Raw genomic sequence first — 16,328 nt, 5'->3', positions numbered from 1 at the left:
AAAGTGCCCAAGAAATTTGGATTGTTTGCAAATAATTCTCCCCAACGGTTTTGTCCAGGTTCACCTTTTCTAGCCAATGAAGATGGTGTACTTGGAGGTGTGATAGTTCTCCGCTCTTGCAGGTGTTCAGCAGAGCCTGAATCCTCACAGGAAAAGCCAACTTTACTAGGTAAGAAATTGTTACTCATTTTTACTTCAGCTGGGTGCTGACTCAAAATGAAGGGTAAAATAAAATCTCTGTGCGTGTTTGACAAGCCATAGAGAAAACAAAAAGGAATTGAAATTAAAATGATAAAAATCTAGAAAGTGAAATAGGGAACAAACAAGGCTAATTTTATTAAAACTCTGGAAAAGAGCATTCTTTGACTCATTATTTGCAAGCAGAATTGTCATTCAGAGGGCTGTGAGGGATCCTTCTAAATCTGTGGTATAGATGTAATAGTTGTTTGTGGCAAGGTGGGATATGTTCCTCATAGGAAAAAATTGCATTTTTAGCTGGGCGTAATGCATGTAGCTGTTTACTGCTTCTCAGTGTCATGCATTGGAAAAACGCTTTCTAAAAAGTTCTTTTTTCCTTGTGTTTGCACAAGAAAATGTGTAAATTTGAGGGATACGCTTAAAATGTGTAAGCTAAGTTGTTTAAAGTTAGAAATTCTTGGTAATTCCCAGGAAAATCTGCATAGATAAGTCACAGTTACTGTTGGCGTTTGCACCCAAGAGGAGTTTCTGCTGCTCATAGTAGGATCAGCAGGAACCTGGGCTTTGCCTCCACCAGCAGTGGCTTTATATCCCTTCAGTCCTGCTTCTGCCCTGGAAACACAATGCCTATCTTGCTGCTTTACAGCAGAACAAGTGTGTCATGGAAAACTGTCACGGGGTTTGTCTGGGAGAAACAGATGGAAAACTGAAGCAGAGCTGGGTGGGAATACAACCCTGAGACAGTGAAGCCTCGTCAAGGGAAGGAATTTGGGATTGGGAGCATATGAATGACTTCAGGATGATGCTTGTGCCATCTCCTTTCCTGTGGTGCTCCTCAGATGTGGAGCTATGTGCTTATTTATTGGGTCACATCGACCTGTCTAGTATAGATTGGGGTTACATTACAAGAATTAAAGTGTTTTTGCTTTGTATAATACTCTGCTCTATTATTGTTTACCCAGTTGTGACATTATCTAGTGCAACAGCATCCTACAGCATAAATTCTATCCTTAAAAAAAGAGTTAAGGAAATGAAAATGCAAGTCTAATTAAGTAAGAACAAACAAGATCAACTTAACCTTCAATTCCTGAGGTTTGGATGTGAGAGAATTTTTTCTGTTCATTTAATGTTTGTCATTCATGTAAGAGAACATATTGTATTAATGAAGGTTTGGCATTTTTCCCTCAAAAACTAATTTATAAAATCCCTATATATTGTACATCATAAGCAAAGGCTGTTTGTCCATTGATTTTTGGTTTTCTTTCCACTGAGATAAGATTGAGATCAACTGCAGCACAGTACTTCTCTTTACTGTTGAAATTTCCTGCCTTATAGTGTATGATGAGGTAACATATAATTAAACATATGTAGCATTTGTGGTGTTTGGACTGCAAATAAATTGGTTAATAATGAAAAGATTGTGTATAGAGTAAGGAAATGTCATGTCTTTGTTACTGGGATCATCTTTATTCTTTTTAATGCTCGAAGAAATGGCATGGAAGGGACATATTAAATGGTTGAAAATATACTTATCTGAAGATGTTTCACATGTAATTTAGAATTTTCATTGAACATTTCAAGTTCAGCTACTTGAAGGCTACTAATGGAGTTAACAAAGGCAGAGTATAATACTATGAGGGTATTTGGCTTGAACTGTTTCCCCACTTCTCAAAATTGAAAGATGTGGTTAAATTTGTCTGAAAAAAGAAAAAAAAAGCTTTCACTGACAAGCTGTTGACTCCTCTTTAATGGTATCAGGCATGAATCTGTTACGGGGGAGCAAAGCACACACCTTGATGAAGTTCATTTTTCTTTTATGATGATATCTGCATATCTGTCAGAATCTTCAAGTCTTGCTGGGATCATCTAACCTTTCATCTCATGCGCTGCTTTAATTGCTATGCAAGGAGAAGTGGTTCAAAGGATAAGTGTGCTCAGCATGCTGTGACCTTCATCAGCCATGTTAAAGGAATGTGAGGAATAGGAATGAGAGTTTTAAACCCATCTAACCATGTTTTTTACAATATGTGGAGGTCACTCTCAAAAAAAATATGTAGAAATATTTTTTCATGGCATCTTTTGTAATTCGTATAAAGCACCTCCTGTAATCCAGAGGAAGAATTTGTGCTTCAATGCATTTTTTGAAACCTTTACAGAAATCTGTGAAATGCCCTGTATTCTGATCAGCTGTTCATTCCTCCCCCCTTCCAAGTTATAGACTTAATAAACCCAACAAAAAATGACCATGACAGAGATCAGGAAGAAAACAGTGTGGCAATTTATAAAGCTCCACCCACTTGAGAGCTAAACACATGAACAATGTGCTCTTTGTCTGAGTTTTGTGTTGCAGCTGAGTAGGAGTGTGTTTGTGTACCTAAAGATACCTGCATATCTATCAGGCAATGAAAGATCACGGGAACAGGCTGTTAATCAGTTGATAAACTGGGACACTTTCAGACTTGAGGATAGCACCTTGCTGGATTAACAGGCATTAACAATACGTGTGAGCAGTGATTAGTTTTTTTAGTCATTATCACTGCTAGCACGACAGTTGGTCTTTAACACTGATATCCTGAATTAGCTGTGAGCTGATGTTGTATACCTTGGGCTGGATAATCAGCAAGGTAATCAGACCTGAGAGTGCTTTGATAGGGGTTTCTTTTCCATCTTCCTTTCCTCTCTTGCCTTTGGTGCTCCTCACACTCTCCACAAAGAAAGGGGGTGATTGCTTCTGTTGTAATTCAGCATATTTTGAATCCAGGACTTGCTCTAATTTTGCCAGAAATATTTCTTTCTTATTGTGCAGTGTCACTCTGATTCCATCAGACACCTCTCCTTGCTTTTTCTGCAGGATAATTTTGCTTTTACCAAATGTCTTTACTGCCTGCTCTGTATCTTCAATGCCCATATGGCAGACTTGACTATTTCTGCATGTTTTCCTGTATCATCCTCAGGCAGCTAAGCCACAAATCCCCATTTACCTATTGACAGTTACATCCTATTTGTATACTCCTGCTCAGTTCTGTGAAAAAACCCCTGCTTGTTGCTGGTTATTCTGTTGATAGTGTGGCAATTCTGCAGAATCTTTGCAGACTACCTGGCTTTATGCTGTTGTAGAGTGTGTTTGTCTGTGTTCAAGGCAGGCAAATGCAAGTTCCTTCAGCTTTTACTTCATGGGTGGAACAGGCCTCTGCTTTAGAAGTTGGTCAGGTCTTTTAACTGCAGTTGCAGTTGATGTATTTTTCATCTTGGAGGCTCCATATAATTGAGGTAACATTCTCATTCTGGGTATTAATTCTGCAGTGTGTGACTGCGAATAGTCAGGAAAATTTTGGTTGTTTGATAGCTGTTTCTTTTGAGATTTAATTACTCTGGTAAGTAGTTTTAATTCTTTAAGTTTGTTTTCTATCCTTGCTGTATTTGTTCCTCTAGATACCAGCCTTGTTAAATTACATCTTGTATTTTAAACCGAGGCATTTTTGTGACTTCCTGCATTTTCCTTTTTAGTGGAATTTCTGTGGAGCCATACAACAGAGAGCATGTGTGTAGGATACATGTCTGCACAGGATGGCAAAGCTAAGGTAAGCCATGAGGAATAGGCTGTAATACAGTAGAATGAGTGCAGAAGCTAAGGAGAACTTGAATAAATGATAATGAAATATGGAAGAAATTTCTGTCTTTAAGACAACAGAAAAAGTAATGGGTGCATAAGCAGTTAAACGTGTCAGTTGGTTAGGCATTCTAGTTTCTTATTTTAATTGCAGTAGTTAACAACCCTGCACTAACAGATGTTTCATGTCAGGGTAAGGTGCTACAAACACGTCCATTCCCTCTGCTGACAGTAGTTGTATTGGAATAACTTCATCCAGCTTGATTCAGTTATGCTGGCCATTTAGGGTGGTACCATGTTTTTCTGTGGGCATGTCTTCCTTCAGATAAAATTGCACCATCAAGGAAGATATAAAACAAACTTCAAACAGGTTCCCAAAATAGCTTCTGTGATAAATAATTCCAATATTATCATTCATATTTGCAGTTTTGTGGAGCCTTATAATTTATTTTTAATGAGAGAAATATTAAGTTAAAATTGAATTTAGCAACGAAAACTAGAAAATTCCTTCACATCATGGTCAGGGAGAAGGGATTAACCAAGCCATCTATCCTTAGGAGGAGAGCATGGAAGGGAGGAAAAGGAGGGTATTGCAGTGTAGCAGCTAGAGCATTTAGGAGAGGTCTTTGGAGAACAGGGATGAACATGGGAGAAGCTGCAAGCAGAGACAGAGTCATAATTTCTGTAGGCATTTGTGCAAAGGGGGATGGGACCAAGGTAATAAAGGAATACACAAAAGAAGAAAATCAACATCAGGTATTTTACATAGCAAAACTGGTGTAACACGCTGTTTCAAGGCCTGGGAATGGATGAGTTCATCCTCAAGGCATAAAATGTGCAGGAAAAAGAAGACAAGAATGCCCCAGGAAGATAACAAGCAGCTGATGCCTTCTTCATGTATGCTGGTAGAGGTGTAAGTGAAGTATTTGCTTTCATAACTTAGGTACAATTCTTTCCAGATAACTATTCATGGAAGACAGTTGTGGTTTTTCTTCTTTTCTTAGTATTTATTTCAGATTTAGTTGAAAAAAGTCCAAACTGAAGTTAAAAGCTCAGATTGAACTGAATGAAACTAAAGCAAGCTCAGCTGCAGATGTTCTAGTATTTGCTAATTAGCTTTAAAATCATTGTCTTGTGTTTGCAGTGAAAGAAATAACTATGACAATAAAGGATGTTAAATGTTTCCAGTGTGCACACCTGCCTCTGACTTACACTGCAAGGCTCAAAATCTTATTGTTTCTTCCTGGTAGTGTCTAATTAATAAATAAATGCTAAATATGAAATCTGTCTGGTAATGAGTATGAACATGACAGTGCCATGCCCAGAGTTGCTTTCCTACTCACAATTGCAACATTTGACATCTGGTGTGCATTGTTTTCATACTGCTGGTAAATTCTCCAGCTGGTAATCCTGATTGTGCTGACAGACACAGCTGCTCTTCTTGGTTCACTTTTAAATTATGTTTTTGACCTTCATTGAAGAGTTAATCCCCCTCCCTTTCTTCCTTCTTTGAGTCTGCAGCCACAAATGCTTTCCAGAGAAAAACCACAAACGCTTTTGCTGCTGACTTCTATTGATCAAAAACGTCTTCCGTCATAAAAGCTGGAATTTTGTTCTGCTACAACTAGGACTAAGTTATAGATGGAAAACTGGGCTTGAAATAGAACACAATGTATTGCAAGTGAAAAAAAAATCTCTGTTCTTTAATAGAGTGACTGTTTTGCTACAGTTAATTTTGAGTGCTTGCCATGAAAGAATAATGGGATAAGAGTTCATAAAAGTATAAAATATCACTTGTTTATGAGGACCATAGCAAAACAATTAGGCAGCAGCTTGTAAGGAAACATTTGCTTTCCTGTTTTTCTAGGGTGGTAAAGACCTTCAGGTTTTATTTCTTTCATCAGTCTGGGACTTGAATTTTGCTCTTAAACTGAGGAGTTGTCACAGTGGCTGATTTTGGACTGGTTCAATTTAATCAACAATTTAATGAACATGAAACAAAAGTAAGACTTAATGAGAAGGTTTAAGAGTCTACTGTTACGAACTAGACTAATATTAGAATCATATAAAGGGGTACATGCTAAGGAAAAGAGGAAAAGCAAAAAAGGAGCCTGCTTTACAGTCTTAGTGTGATACTTTGGGCGTGGGAGGTTAATGCAGTTCATAATAGGACCTAGCAAATGGTGGTTCTGAACCCCAGATGGAAACTGTGGGGGTACAGGATGCCTTTCTTGCAAGGCAAACACTTACAAGGTGGATTCAGCTCACCTGCAGACACTGATGTGCTCAAGTCATGGAGGCAACCACTTGACTCTCAGCAACTCCTTAAAGAGCAGTGGGACAGGAAAGTGGAATCAGAGATTTGCAGTGGTTTGTACACCCTGACCTGCTGGTGCTTCTGGCTTTTAGTAGAGGCTTTTAGCTCTTTTAGCTCAGGCTTTTAGCTCTTCAAGTACTGATTTGGAAGTACCCTTGCACCAGGGGTTTGCTTGCTCCTAGTTTAGGGAAGTTTGGATTCTGCAGCTGCCACTCACCTTCAGATCAGACTGCCTGGACGTTAGCTCACCAGCACCACGTGGCTGAGCCTGCAAGAGCTGTGCACCAGTTTTGCCCTGGGACTAAGAGTGGTTTGATTTGAAGCATACTTTCTGGAGAGGTGTTCAGTCTTTTTTTGTAAAACCAGTTGCCTGGAAAAGTCTGCATTTCCTATTGGATTGAAAAGTTTGGTTGGATGTTACTTTAAAAGTTCTGCATAGCCTTGCCAGATGAGCTACGTTGCCACCTTATTGCTGACACAGTCACCTCTGGTTGTGTGTCCTGTCAGCTCTTTCTCAATGCTGGAACTATTTCAGCTCCTCCACCAGTCACAGCTCTGGCAATGTTATCTCCAGCACCTGTGTCATGGATGTCCCAGTGTTTTCCCTCAGATTCTTGTGCTACAAACAGCTAACCAAAGCATATCTTAGCTGGTTAACTGCTTTTCTTTTTCTCTTGTCATCCTTCTCAACACAAGCAGCTTCATAATCACTCGGTGTGTGTGTTTGTCACAAACTGGATGTGGAAGGACACAAGCTTTTCATCTGAACATTGTAGCTCTTAATGCTGCTTGAACTAACCTACACCACCTGTTGCTGCACCTAGCTGAGGCTGATGCTTGGGAGCCTCTGTTATCATGAGCTTAAGGGGCAGATATACTCTGGTTTAGGAGTTGCTGGAGCCAAGCTTCCTTTCTGAAGTGGTACTGTGACAGATGGTTTCAATATCAGACCTGTTCTTTGGGAAGATGAATGGGCTTCCCAAGATCTCCTGATGCAACATCTTGTGTTGCCACCTCTGTGATGGTAGAATTGGCACTGATTGTAGCTGATGCTCAACTCTTTCTATCTGTTTGTGAGTCTTTTGGAATATTCTGGGCTGCAGTGGAAGTTTCTGGGAGAATACATGGAAACAGATAGAATGTATTAGTTTATGGATTCCCTCTGCATTCACACAGCTCCTTTTGTAGCAGTGACTGCTGCATCAGCAAAGGTTATGACTTCTAGACTGAAGGACTGGGAGATTAAATAACTGCATGAACTGAGGAGATTTTTGTTGTTGTTGTTACTATGTTGTTGACACATGAATTACTTGACATAAATTTAAGATTTTTGATAAGCAATTATTTCTTGTTCCAGTCCAAACTTTCTTCTCCTTCTGAGATACAAGTTAATCTTCAGAATAAGCTTCCAAATGTTTGGGGTTTTTTATGGATCTGTAATGGAGCTAACAACTGATCATAGCATCAGCTAAAAAGGTCACTCTGTTACAGGGGCTCTGACTTCTTTAAAGTTACTCTGGCAGGGTTCAATTATCATTTCCTATTTTCCTGAACTGATCTGGTTATGTTCACAGAGAGCTTAAGCATTATTCTTGTCACCACTGGGGCAGTAGCTCTGTCCATACTGCTGTGGATGAAGTGCCATACTTCAGGTCTTAACAGTTCATGTAGCATTTGGTGGAGCAATTTCAGTGTCAATTTGCATAAAGGGCTTCTCCAATGTAATTTGGGATGGGAAGAAATAATTCCTTGAATTTACCCATAAGGTGATTTTAGATTTAAATGAGGAATGGGAAGGAAGGGGTGTTAGTGGGTGGGTGGGTTGCACAAGTTAATTGACTCTTCTTAGTTACATAGACTTCATATCTTCTTGTCCCTTGTCTGCTTGCCCAGTGGAGGATGCTTCAAAGGAAAATAAATTCTTCAATCTCAAATGACAGTGCAGTGTGTGCCTGCATTGTGAGTTCACATACCAGTGGCATCTCTTGAAGGTTCTGGCTATGGGGTGGCAGCCTTTCTTTGATTTAATGTTGTGTATCTGTGCATAATCAGGGAGGAGCCTTTTTATCTCAGGCAGGGTCTGCAGAGTATTTGTTTACTCAAGTCCTGCAGTATTCTGCATGCAGAAAGTGTAAGTAGCCAAAATACTTACTTTTTCCTGGATCTGACAAGTGTCTTGTCATGGTGATTGAGAGTAGTTGGTGGTGGCTGAAGTTTCTACTTGAAGATAGGTATTTGAAATAATTTGTTAGCTTACTATGTTTTATAGTATTTATAAATCTGCTATATGATTTCTATAAACGTTGCAAGCTTTGGCAATTATTGTAAACATTGCAATACTTTTGAGATATCCTTGTATACCAGCCTCACAAGTTTTCGTTTTTCTAACAGCTGGATGACTTAGACAGCAAATTTAAAAAGCCTAGTTGCAACCCTGAATGTAATCCAATTCAGTTGCCAGTTTAAATCTCTCTTTTGGCAGCTTTTCAGTTCTTACAACACAAACTGCTAAGCTTTATGTTATGGCAGATTTTAATAATGCAAAGCTATATGAGCCATTCCTTCCACTCTCTAATGAACCAAATTCACATTGCTTTGCAAGACATGGTGTAGCAGTAGTGGAGAGTGTTGCATATTGCTGTGTTTGAAAACATCCATCAGCAGCAACTGCTGTCCACACCAAATGTTGTGGTTGCAATGTGCAAACAGAAACTTTTATCTTTGATAGTTAATTTCAATTTCCAGTATTAGCAAACATGGTGGACAGGGGGACCATCTCCAGTTCACTTTTCCTGTGGAGATGTAAGCTGTCATCATCAGATTTATTTGCCTTTACTGATGCTGTAAAATTCAGCAAAAGTCCTTCCCTCTGTGTTTGAAGTGATACATGTGACAAACACTGGTTGTAGTGATTGTTTTTGGTTTTCTGAGGATGAGCTGCTGTATTTGACTTTGTGAGTGGAAGGTCTGTGAAAGCCCTTTGTCAGGAGAAGGGCAGTTTTCCAGTGCTCTCTGGGTGAAGAAACACATCTTGGAAGAATCCTAATTCTAATTTGAAAATTAGTGGAAAAATTTACTGAGCCTGTTTAGTGAGCAGAAATACGAAGTCAAATAATTCAGTCATTCATTTCAGACTACAGAGACAGTCTTTTAATTTCATGAGACAGGAAAAGTATATGTCACTGTTCTACTTATTTTCTTTAATCTTCACTCTTGTCTGGAGACTGGGGAATCAGTCAGAAATTTTCATTTGAAAAGGACTCTGTGGGTACAGTGGAGCATCCAGTTCTCTCATAAAAATAAGCTTTTTCTATTTTTTGGAAATAACCTTCAGTGCTAAGATACCAGTTAAAACGTTTGGCTCATAGACCTTCATGGAAATTAATGGGCTCTGAGATGAGAAGATAAGTTCACTTTTTGGGTTGGGTTCTTGCATAAAGCCAGGAGTTCTGGAACTCTCCTCGTATTTGGCTGACACATTTTGGAACAGATCAGGCAAGATGGGGTTATGTATCCAGGTATGCAAATATAAATACAATAACCTGACTTAGCACTTGCAGTTCACAATGATACAAATCCCATTTGGAGATATATGACAGGGTTTTAGATACCTCTACAAAACCCTGGGATACTGAGCTGAATAGATGATGTGGCTTCAGGCTGTCCTAAAACATGTATGAGTGATGTAGTTCAATAGAGAAATAGTTTATAGTAATATACTTAACCTACAGAATTAATTTGAGCTTGGAGAACTCTTAACTTCCTAAGTAACTTGTATGTAGAATCAGTATTTTCAGTGCAGTGGGAGCCAGAAGGACCCCATCAGCATGTCTGTCTGTCTTTCTGTTGTTTCCCAACAAGGACAATATTCTGGAGCCTCTCTTTTTTTTTTTTTTAACTTTTTCCCCTTTTTTTTTTCTTTATTGAGGTTTCACCAAACAAGTTGCACATGGCATTTTCTGATAGCAGCAGTTGCCAGTATTTTGTGGGGCACCTTCTCCTGCTGTACCACATATAAACATACAAACCATGTTGGCAAGGAGATTACCAGGAGACAGACCAGCAGTTGATGCCAAAATGGGCTATTACTGCTTAGAAAATAAATTCAGAATGTGTGGTCAGATGGTTCTGGTGGTGGAACTGTTGTATCCAGCTAGAAAGCTTCACATTTCTAAAGAATATATGGGTTTGGTGGTATTCTCTCTTTTAAGGAGCAGGGTTGTAGAAAGCAGTTTCCTTAAGGATATGGTGTCCTTGGTCTTTCGTTATATTTCATCTCTATGGTGTAATAAATGGAAAAAGTTTGTTTTATAAATTATTCTGTCTAAAGCACATCCTGAGTGTGTAATAAGAGTGCTAAACACATGAAGTACTCCATAGATTTGCTTAAGAATGCCATCTGGTAGTTGTACTCTGTCCTCTTGGCAGCGTTTGATTGACTTCAGCTTTCTCATGCAGCACTGTCAGTCTTTTGGCTTAAATTTTATCTATTCATTTTACATTGTATTTATGCTTTTAATGAAAGCAAAACACCCAGATTGTTGTTTGTTGTGACAAGCTGATACTTTTATGTGAAAAAAGAGGAGACTAGCTCTTTAAAAGAAAACCTTTTTCGTATTCCTTGGTCTCAAGCTTATTTCAGAATCCTTGTCTGTGAGATATGCAATCATGTAAGTCAAAAAGATGAAACCATATCTTGTTCCTGCAGCAGTTAACACATGTTCCAGAGCAGAAAGACCCATTAGTTTTGTGAGTAATGGGAAAGTTTGCAGTGTGCAGCAAAAAGCACTGGGAGAGAGTAACTTTGCAGTGTCTGTATATGAAGCTGAAGGTATGGATAACTCCATCATTCTCAATCTACCATTCTTTGACTTGTGCTTTCCTCAAAGAGAGGCTTCCATGAAGCTGAGTGGAGGATTAATTCAGGAAAATTATTTATTTTCCTTTTTTTTTTGTGGTCCTAGGCACAATTTCTTCCAGGTGTGGGCTCATTCAAATTGTAAAGCTGAAAGACTAATCGCGTTCAGTTAAAACCTTTCCACTGTCATTCTTTTTTCGTTTGCTTTCTCATTTTTATGTTTTTAAAATCTAAACCTAATTGACTATACAATCTGGACTTAATGTAAAATATGATGTTGGGATATAAAAATGTAACAAACTGTACAAATAAGTTCTGTGGTTAATTTAAAAATATTAAGTGTTCTTTGATGTTTCTTTTTATTTACTGAGGTTTGTTCTAATGTTTAAGAACAAGGGAGATATAATTTTATGAACTCACTTGGGGGTTTTCTGAAGTTGTCTTGACATGGCAATATTATCCTTTCAAATTATTTATTAAGTAACATTTCAAACACTATCACCTTAGATCTCTCTAGTTTTTCTTCTCCATAAGGCAGCCATTGGTGAAAGTAATAAAAAGTAGTCAGTGTAAACCAGATCTTTGTTTACTCCATCATGTAAAGTATGCAAACAAACAGGATGCAAGTAAAGTCTTTAAGAAATGTTTTGTTATATGTGGTTTGGGTATTTTTGTAAATGGAAGTCTTCAGATGCTGGTGTATAGTGGTTTGGGGTGTTGTGTATGGAAAATGTGTTTTTCCTTTTATAGGAAATGTGTTTTGGGCAGCTAAAGATAGCTACTTGCTAATGTATGAATAGATAGTGGCTACCTGCTTATCCCCTCTTGGACATTCTCCTTTCCTTGCTCAAAAACTTTCTAGGATTCACTTACTGGTTTGCTCTGATTGCAGTATCTCGCTAAACAACTGGTGACATTCTTCCTCTGAGGAAACTTGCTTCCCATCAAACAGTGCTGCTTGTATACTGTCATCCTACCCCAGTTTTCATTTAGAAAATTTCACAGAACTGGAAAAATACCATGGATCTGGCAGTCATAGAATTAAAAATACCCTTCTTCCACTTGAGTTTCTTGCTTTTTTCTTTTAATTAATGAAATGACATTTACAGAAAAATTGCCCGTTACATTTTGGAGGAAACTGTAACAGATTTGAAAAGAGTATTTTCTTTTTTGAGTGGTAAACCACAGTTGTAAATTAAATTGTTCTGAAAGTAGGAAGATGTTCATATATCAAGGAAGAAAGCCAGATATCAAATTTGAGCAGTAAAATTAAAACATTGAAATGTTTTTAATTAGATCTTATTCTGTAATTTAATTGAAAACAAAACCACCTAAGTATACCCTTATCAAGAAAGGAATGAAGAGAAGCTGCCTGACACACAAAATGTCTCCTCATTGCAAGGAACTGAATTTAGAGTCTCAAATAATTTTCTGCTCAACTGATGAAGTTATTCTTACTGAACTTTCACATCTGTTCTTTTTTGCACAACCCATTGCCTCATTGCAAGTTACACATTTTGCAACAATTAAACATTTTAAGAGGGGTAATGTATGTACAAACATACATTATGTGGTGGGCTGCACTTGGAGGAAGCTGTAGCTTCTAAATGCCAACAACTTTATGTTGTGAGCTTTCTACCATAGTAGGAATCATTTCTGGTTCCTAATTTAATATAACATGAGCAGTTTTCACAGTGTGAAAACATATGCAAAGGGGATAAAAGTCATTACTTTCAACAAGAAGTCAAGCTACCTTTTCCTAAGTGGATACTTTTGCCCATCAGTAATAAAACTCAGTATATAAGGGATCATTGACAGATTTTTAGGGTCACTAAGTTACAATGCAGTTATAAACTGAAGTTTTGTGTACACAGACACATGTGCCCACTTTCTGGCTGAAATATTCCAGTGCCTTCTCAAAGGCTTTTAAAACTTTCTGTGGGAAAGATGCCTATTGGCAGAAATACAATTGTTGTTTGGGTTGATTTGTTTGATAGCTGGCAACGGGAAGCCTTTGGAGTTTTTTAGGTGGATGAGTAGGTATTTTATGCAGAGAAATTACTTCTTTACATCCTGATCATTGCAGTTGTCTTATGCTCTGAAGTGTTAGTTTATCTCTGTCAAATAGTTCATTGTGTCCAAAGTTCCTCTAAGGTATATTTCTGTTTGCAGTACTAAATGCTTCTGAATCTCCCTAAGAAACAGGCCTATAAACCATGAAATGCCAGAATTATTTTCTTTTGTCTTCACTCTGCATATTCCCTTCTGCTTTAGGTGCAGAGTCATCCAGTTTACCTTTTCTATGCATTTGCCATGGCCTTTCTTTTCATGTGTTAAACATAAATGCAAACAAAATAGAAAAAGAATCTCCCTTTGGAGTTTGTTCTTAGACTTCAGTGAGGGAATAGCTTAATTGTATTTACAGGCTTACTTTGTCCTGCATAATTTTGCCTCTTCTCAGTCCATTGCCTTTTTTCCACAGACTCACATTTCAAGGCTTCCTCCTGGAGCTGTGGCAGGACAGTCCGTGGCGATAGAAGGAGGAGTTTGCAGGCTGGAGAGTCCAGAAAGCAGCTGATTCTTCACTTCATTGCAAAGAATGTGAATGACTTTTTGTACAATAAGTTGGTTTTTTTTTTGTGTTTTAACAGATGTTGGAAATTCTGCTTTTGTTTTATACTCCGTATTGCAACCATGTGCACCATAACTTGAGACAAGTGCTGCTGTAGTTTTTGTTCTCACTCTGTGAATGGGGGTTGTGTGCATGTTCATTCTGTCCCCAAATAAAATAGGAAGTCTCCCCAGTTGTGCAGAGATCATGGATGATTAATGATTGCGTTTTCATTTTTTTGTGTTGAAAAATAGCCGACGGTAAAAAAAAAAAAATTTAAAGATATGGTCACAATTGTCATTCATATTCTAAATTTAAAAGTAACAGGCCTTTGAAGTGGCTTTATAATTATGCAAAAAATGATTATGGTTTTTAAGTTTCTCAGTGGTTTAAGGAAAACCAGAGGTGATTTAAACAGGAGTTGTTTTTTTCTCTCCAATATGGAGGATTTTTTTTTTGTTCAAAGAATGGTTTCAGTGAAACAAACTAGAGCAAAATTAAGGCTCAAATTGTTTTTAAATAGTCTAATAGGTCATATCTCTCTTCCTAATCTAAGATGTTAATAGCTCCAAGCCGTATGTATTGCAAAAAGCTATATGAAGATAATGTATCGTAATGCAGTCTTTATGTATAATGGAATATTACAGTGTAAATAAGAAAACAAAGTTTATGGAAAGATTCGATATTATTCTTCACTTCTGCTTTAAATCTATTTTTAAGAGAGGTACAGAAATGAACATATTACTGGATGAGAAGTGCAATGTGTATTAAGTGGCTGGTGAGGGTTTGATACTGAGCTTTAGTTGGTAAAGCTGCTTCCTCAAGTCCAGCCACAGCATGGGTATTTATATAACTGTGTGTAATATGTATGTACTGTGCATAAATTTACTGTAACTCTTTTGATACCTTCAACACAACTGCAGTGTAAAACAATGTAATCCTTGTCTGCCTCGTGAAGCATTGGCAGCTGAACTGTCCTTTGTCACCAGTTTGGATATGTGAGTCAGGTTGCCCAAGTCTTAAAAGTGAGTTCTGACCTACAGCCTTCCACTCAGTCCTTTTTCCTTCACAGCACTGGCAGCAATAGAAGACTTGTAATTAATTCATTGTCCTGATAAGTATGCCAAAGAGAAACTAAAATAGTTGATCTTTTTCCCTGGTGGATATTTGATAATTCTGTTTTCAGAAATAGTGGATGAATAGATACTCAGACTGTATTCGCTTAATCGGGCATTGTACTTGCCTGTTTTGTAATGTTGTGCCTGCCTATAACAGACATACTTGACTGATGAAATGGTTATATTGATTGTAGTATCAATCTTTCATGGAAAAGAATAAAATTTTTTTAATAGCCTGAGTTCATTTGGACTATTATACTACAGCATACATCAAGATACTGTCATCTGTGTGTGGGTTTTTTTTAATTGTGACACCAATGTATCCCTATAGGTGAAGATATTTTAATACAGTTCTGTAAATAATATAGAACAGTGCCTTTCCAGGTTGCCAGGTGAGGAAATGAAGGACTGTCCTGCAGCACTCCAGAAATGATAAGCAGCAGCTATGCTGTCACAGCCCTTAGAACTGCTCTGACATGGTTAATGGTTAGGTGATTGTGGATGCTTCACTGTGTAGCGATTGAAAAATTGAAGATGATGTGTATGGGTTTGTACATATATTTGAAAGTGGTCTTGTTATTAGAAAAGCTAAAGGAACAGTGTTAGCCTGCTTTTATTCTAAAAGTGCTTTCTCGCATGGACATCATGGAAATCTTGGTGTCAATTCACTCCTTGCAGAATTCCTCATAAAATGTAAATTGACGGATTGTTTCTTCCCCTTACTTGCTTAATATCTCTTTTTGGAGGTTTGGATTCCAGCATAGGATTTTTGTGGTTTGTTTTTACTTTACTTTTGTGTCCATACAGTCAGTTTTCTTTTTCTTGGTTTTTTTGGTGCAGAGCTGACTTTCTACCTAAGGTATGTATGAGAAGAAATCTGCCTTAGCACGTATGAATTTTGTTATCAGTAATTTTGAAGACTGACAGGAGCAGAATTTCCTATCAAACTCCCACTTAAACCAGTGAAAGATCTTACACTAATTATGGGTCTAATTGTGCTGCTAGTTCTGTTTTGAGCTTAAAAGAGGCTTATGAAGTATAAATGGTGAGGACTGACACTGCAATGACGTGGTCTGTAAACCCTTGTGTGTGATGAGTAACCATTGCCACTGGCCTAAGCAGGTACAGCCCAAGGGGAAATGACACATTTGACAGCAATAGCTGCTGAAATTATAAAGGAAGGGTGAGCAGGTGGAATACACAGACATACAATTTGAATGCTGTCGATTTTATACTCAAACACACAATTATGTGTCCTAGAGGATTTTGTAGCAGACAGGTTGGTGCCACAGTAGTCCTAGTCAGTCTTCAGCCATAATAAATTTTGTTGCTTAAAGCTTGTAATAGCCTAAAACAAACCTGACATGACCCATTTTTTGTCCTCCTTTGCTCCTGTGCCTTAACAAACATGGCCCTGCAATGAGTGATTTCAAAGGGCTCCAGTTGAGCAAGTCATGGAGGAGAGGATTGTTACACTAAAATAATTTTAGAGGTGATTTGAATTCCAGTTGTGGTTTTATTTTTTGTTTGGTGGGGTTTTTTTTGTTTGTTGGTTTTGGGTTTTGGGTGTTTGGGGTTTTTTTGGTTGGTTTAGGATTTCTTTAATAAAAAGAAAT

The 16,328-nt window shown here is 37.8% G+C and overlaps 1 protein-coding gene across 4 annotated transcripts in view; it reads left to right on the top strand.

Moving 5' to 3' along the window:
• The window catches only part of TASP1 (taspase 1), a 78,082-nt gene extending 63,131 nt beyond the window's left edge, over positions 1 to 14,951 (top strand). For all 4 annotated transcript variants that reach the window (XM_085054036.1, XM_085054033.1, XM_085054035.1 and 1 more), the window contains exons 12-14: positions 59 to 169; positions 3,706 to 3,779; positions 13,466 to 14,951. In XM_085054036.1, the coding sequence (XP_084910162.1) occupies positions 59 to 169; positions 3,706 to 3,779; positions 13,466 to 13,561 (281 nt within the window). In that variant the 3' untranslated portion in view covers positions 13,562 to 14,951. The remainder of the gene's footprint in view (positions 1 to 58; positions 170 to 3,705; positions 3,780 to 13,465) is intronic.
• The last annotated feature ends 1,377 nt before the right edge of the window (positions 14,952 to 16,328 follow it).

This window comes from Lichenostomus cassidix, chromosome 3 (genome assembly GCF_008360975.1).
Source record: "Lichenostomus cassidix isolate B80296 chromosome 3, HeHo_3.0, whole genome shotgun sequence".
In the NCBI taxonomy this organism is placed as follows: domain Eukaryota; kingdom Metazoa; phylum Chordata; class Aves; order Passeriformes; family Meliphagidae; genus Lichenostomus; species Lichenostomus cassidix.
Note: the sequence above shows the minus strand (reverse complement) of the source record. Positions and strands in the feature narration are given on the sequence as shown.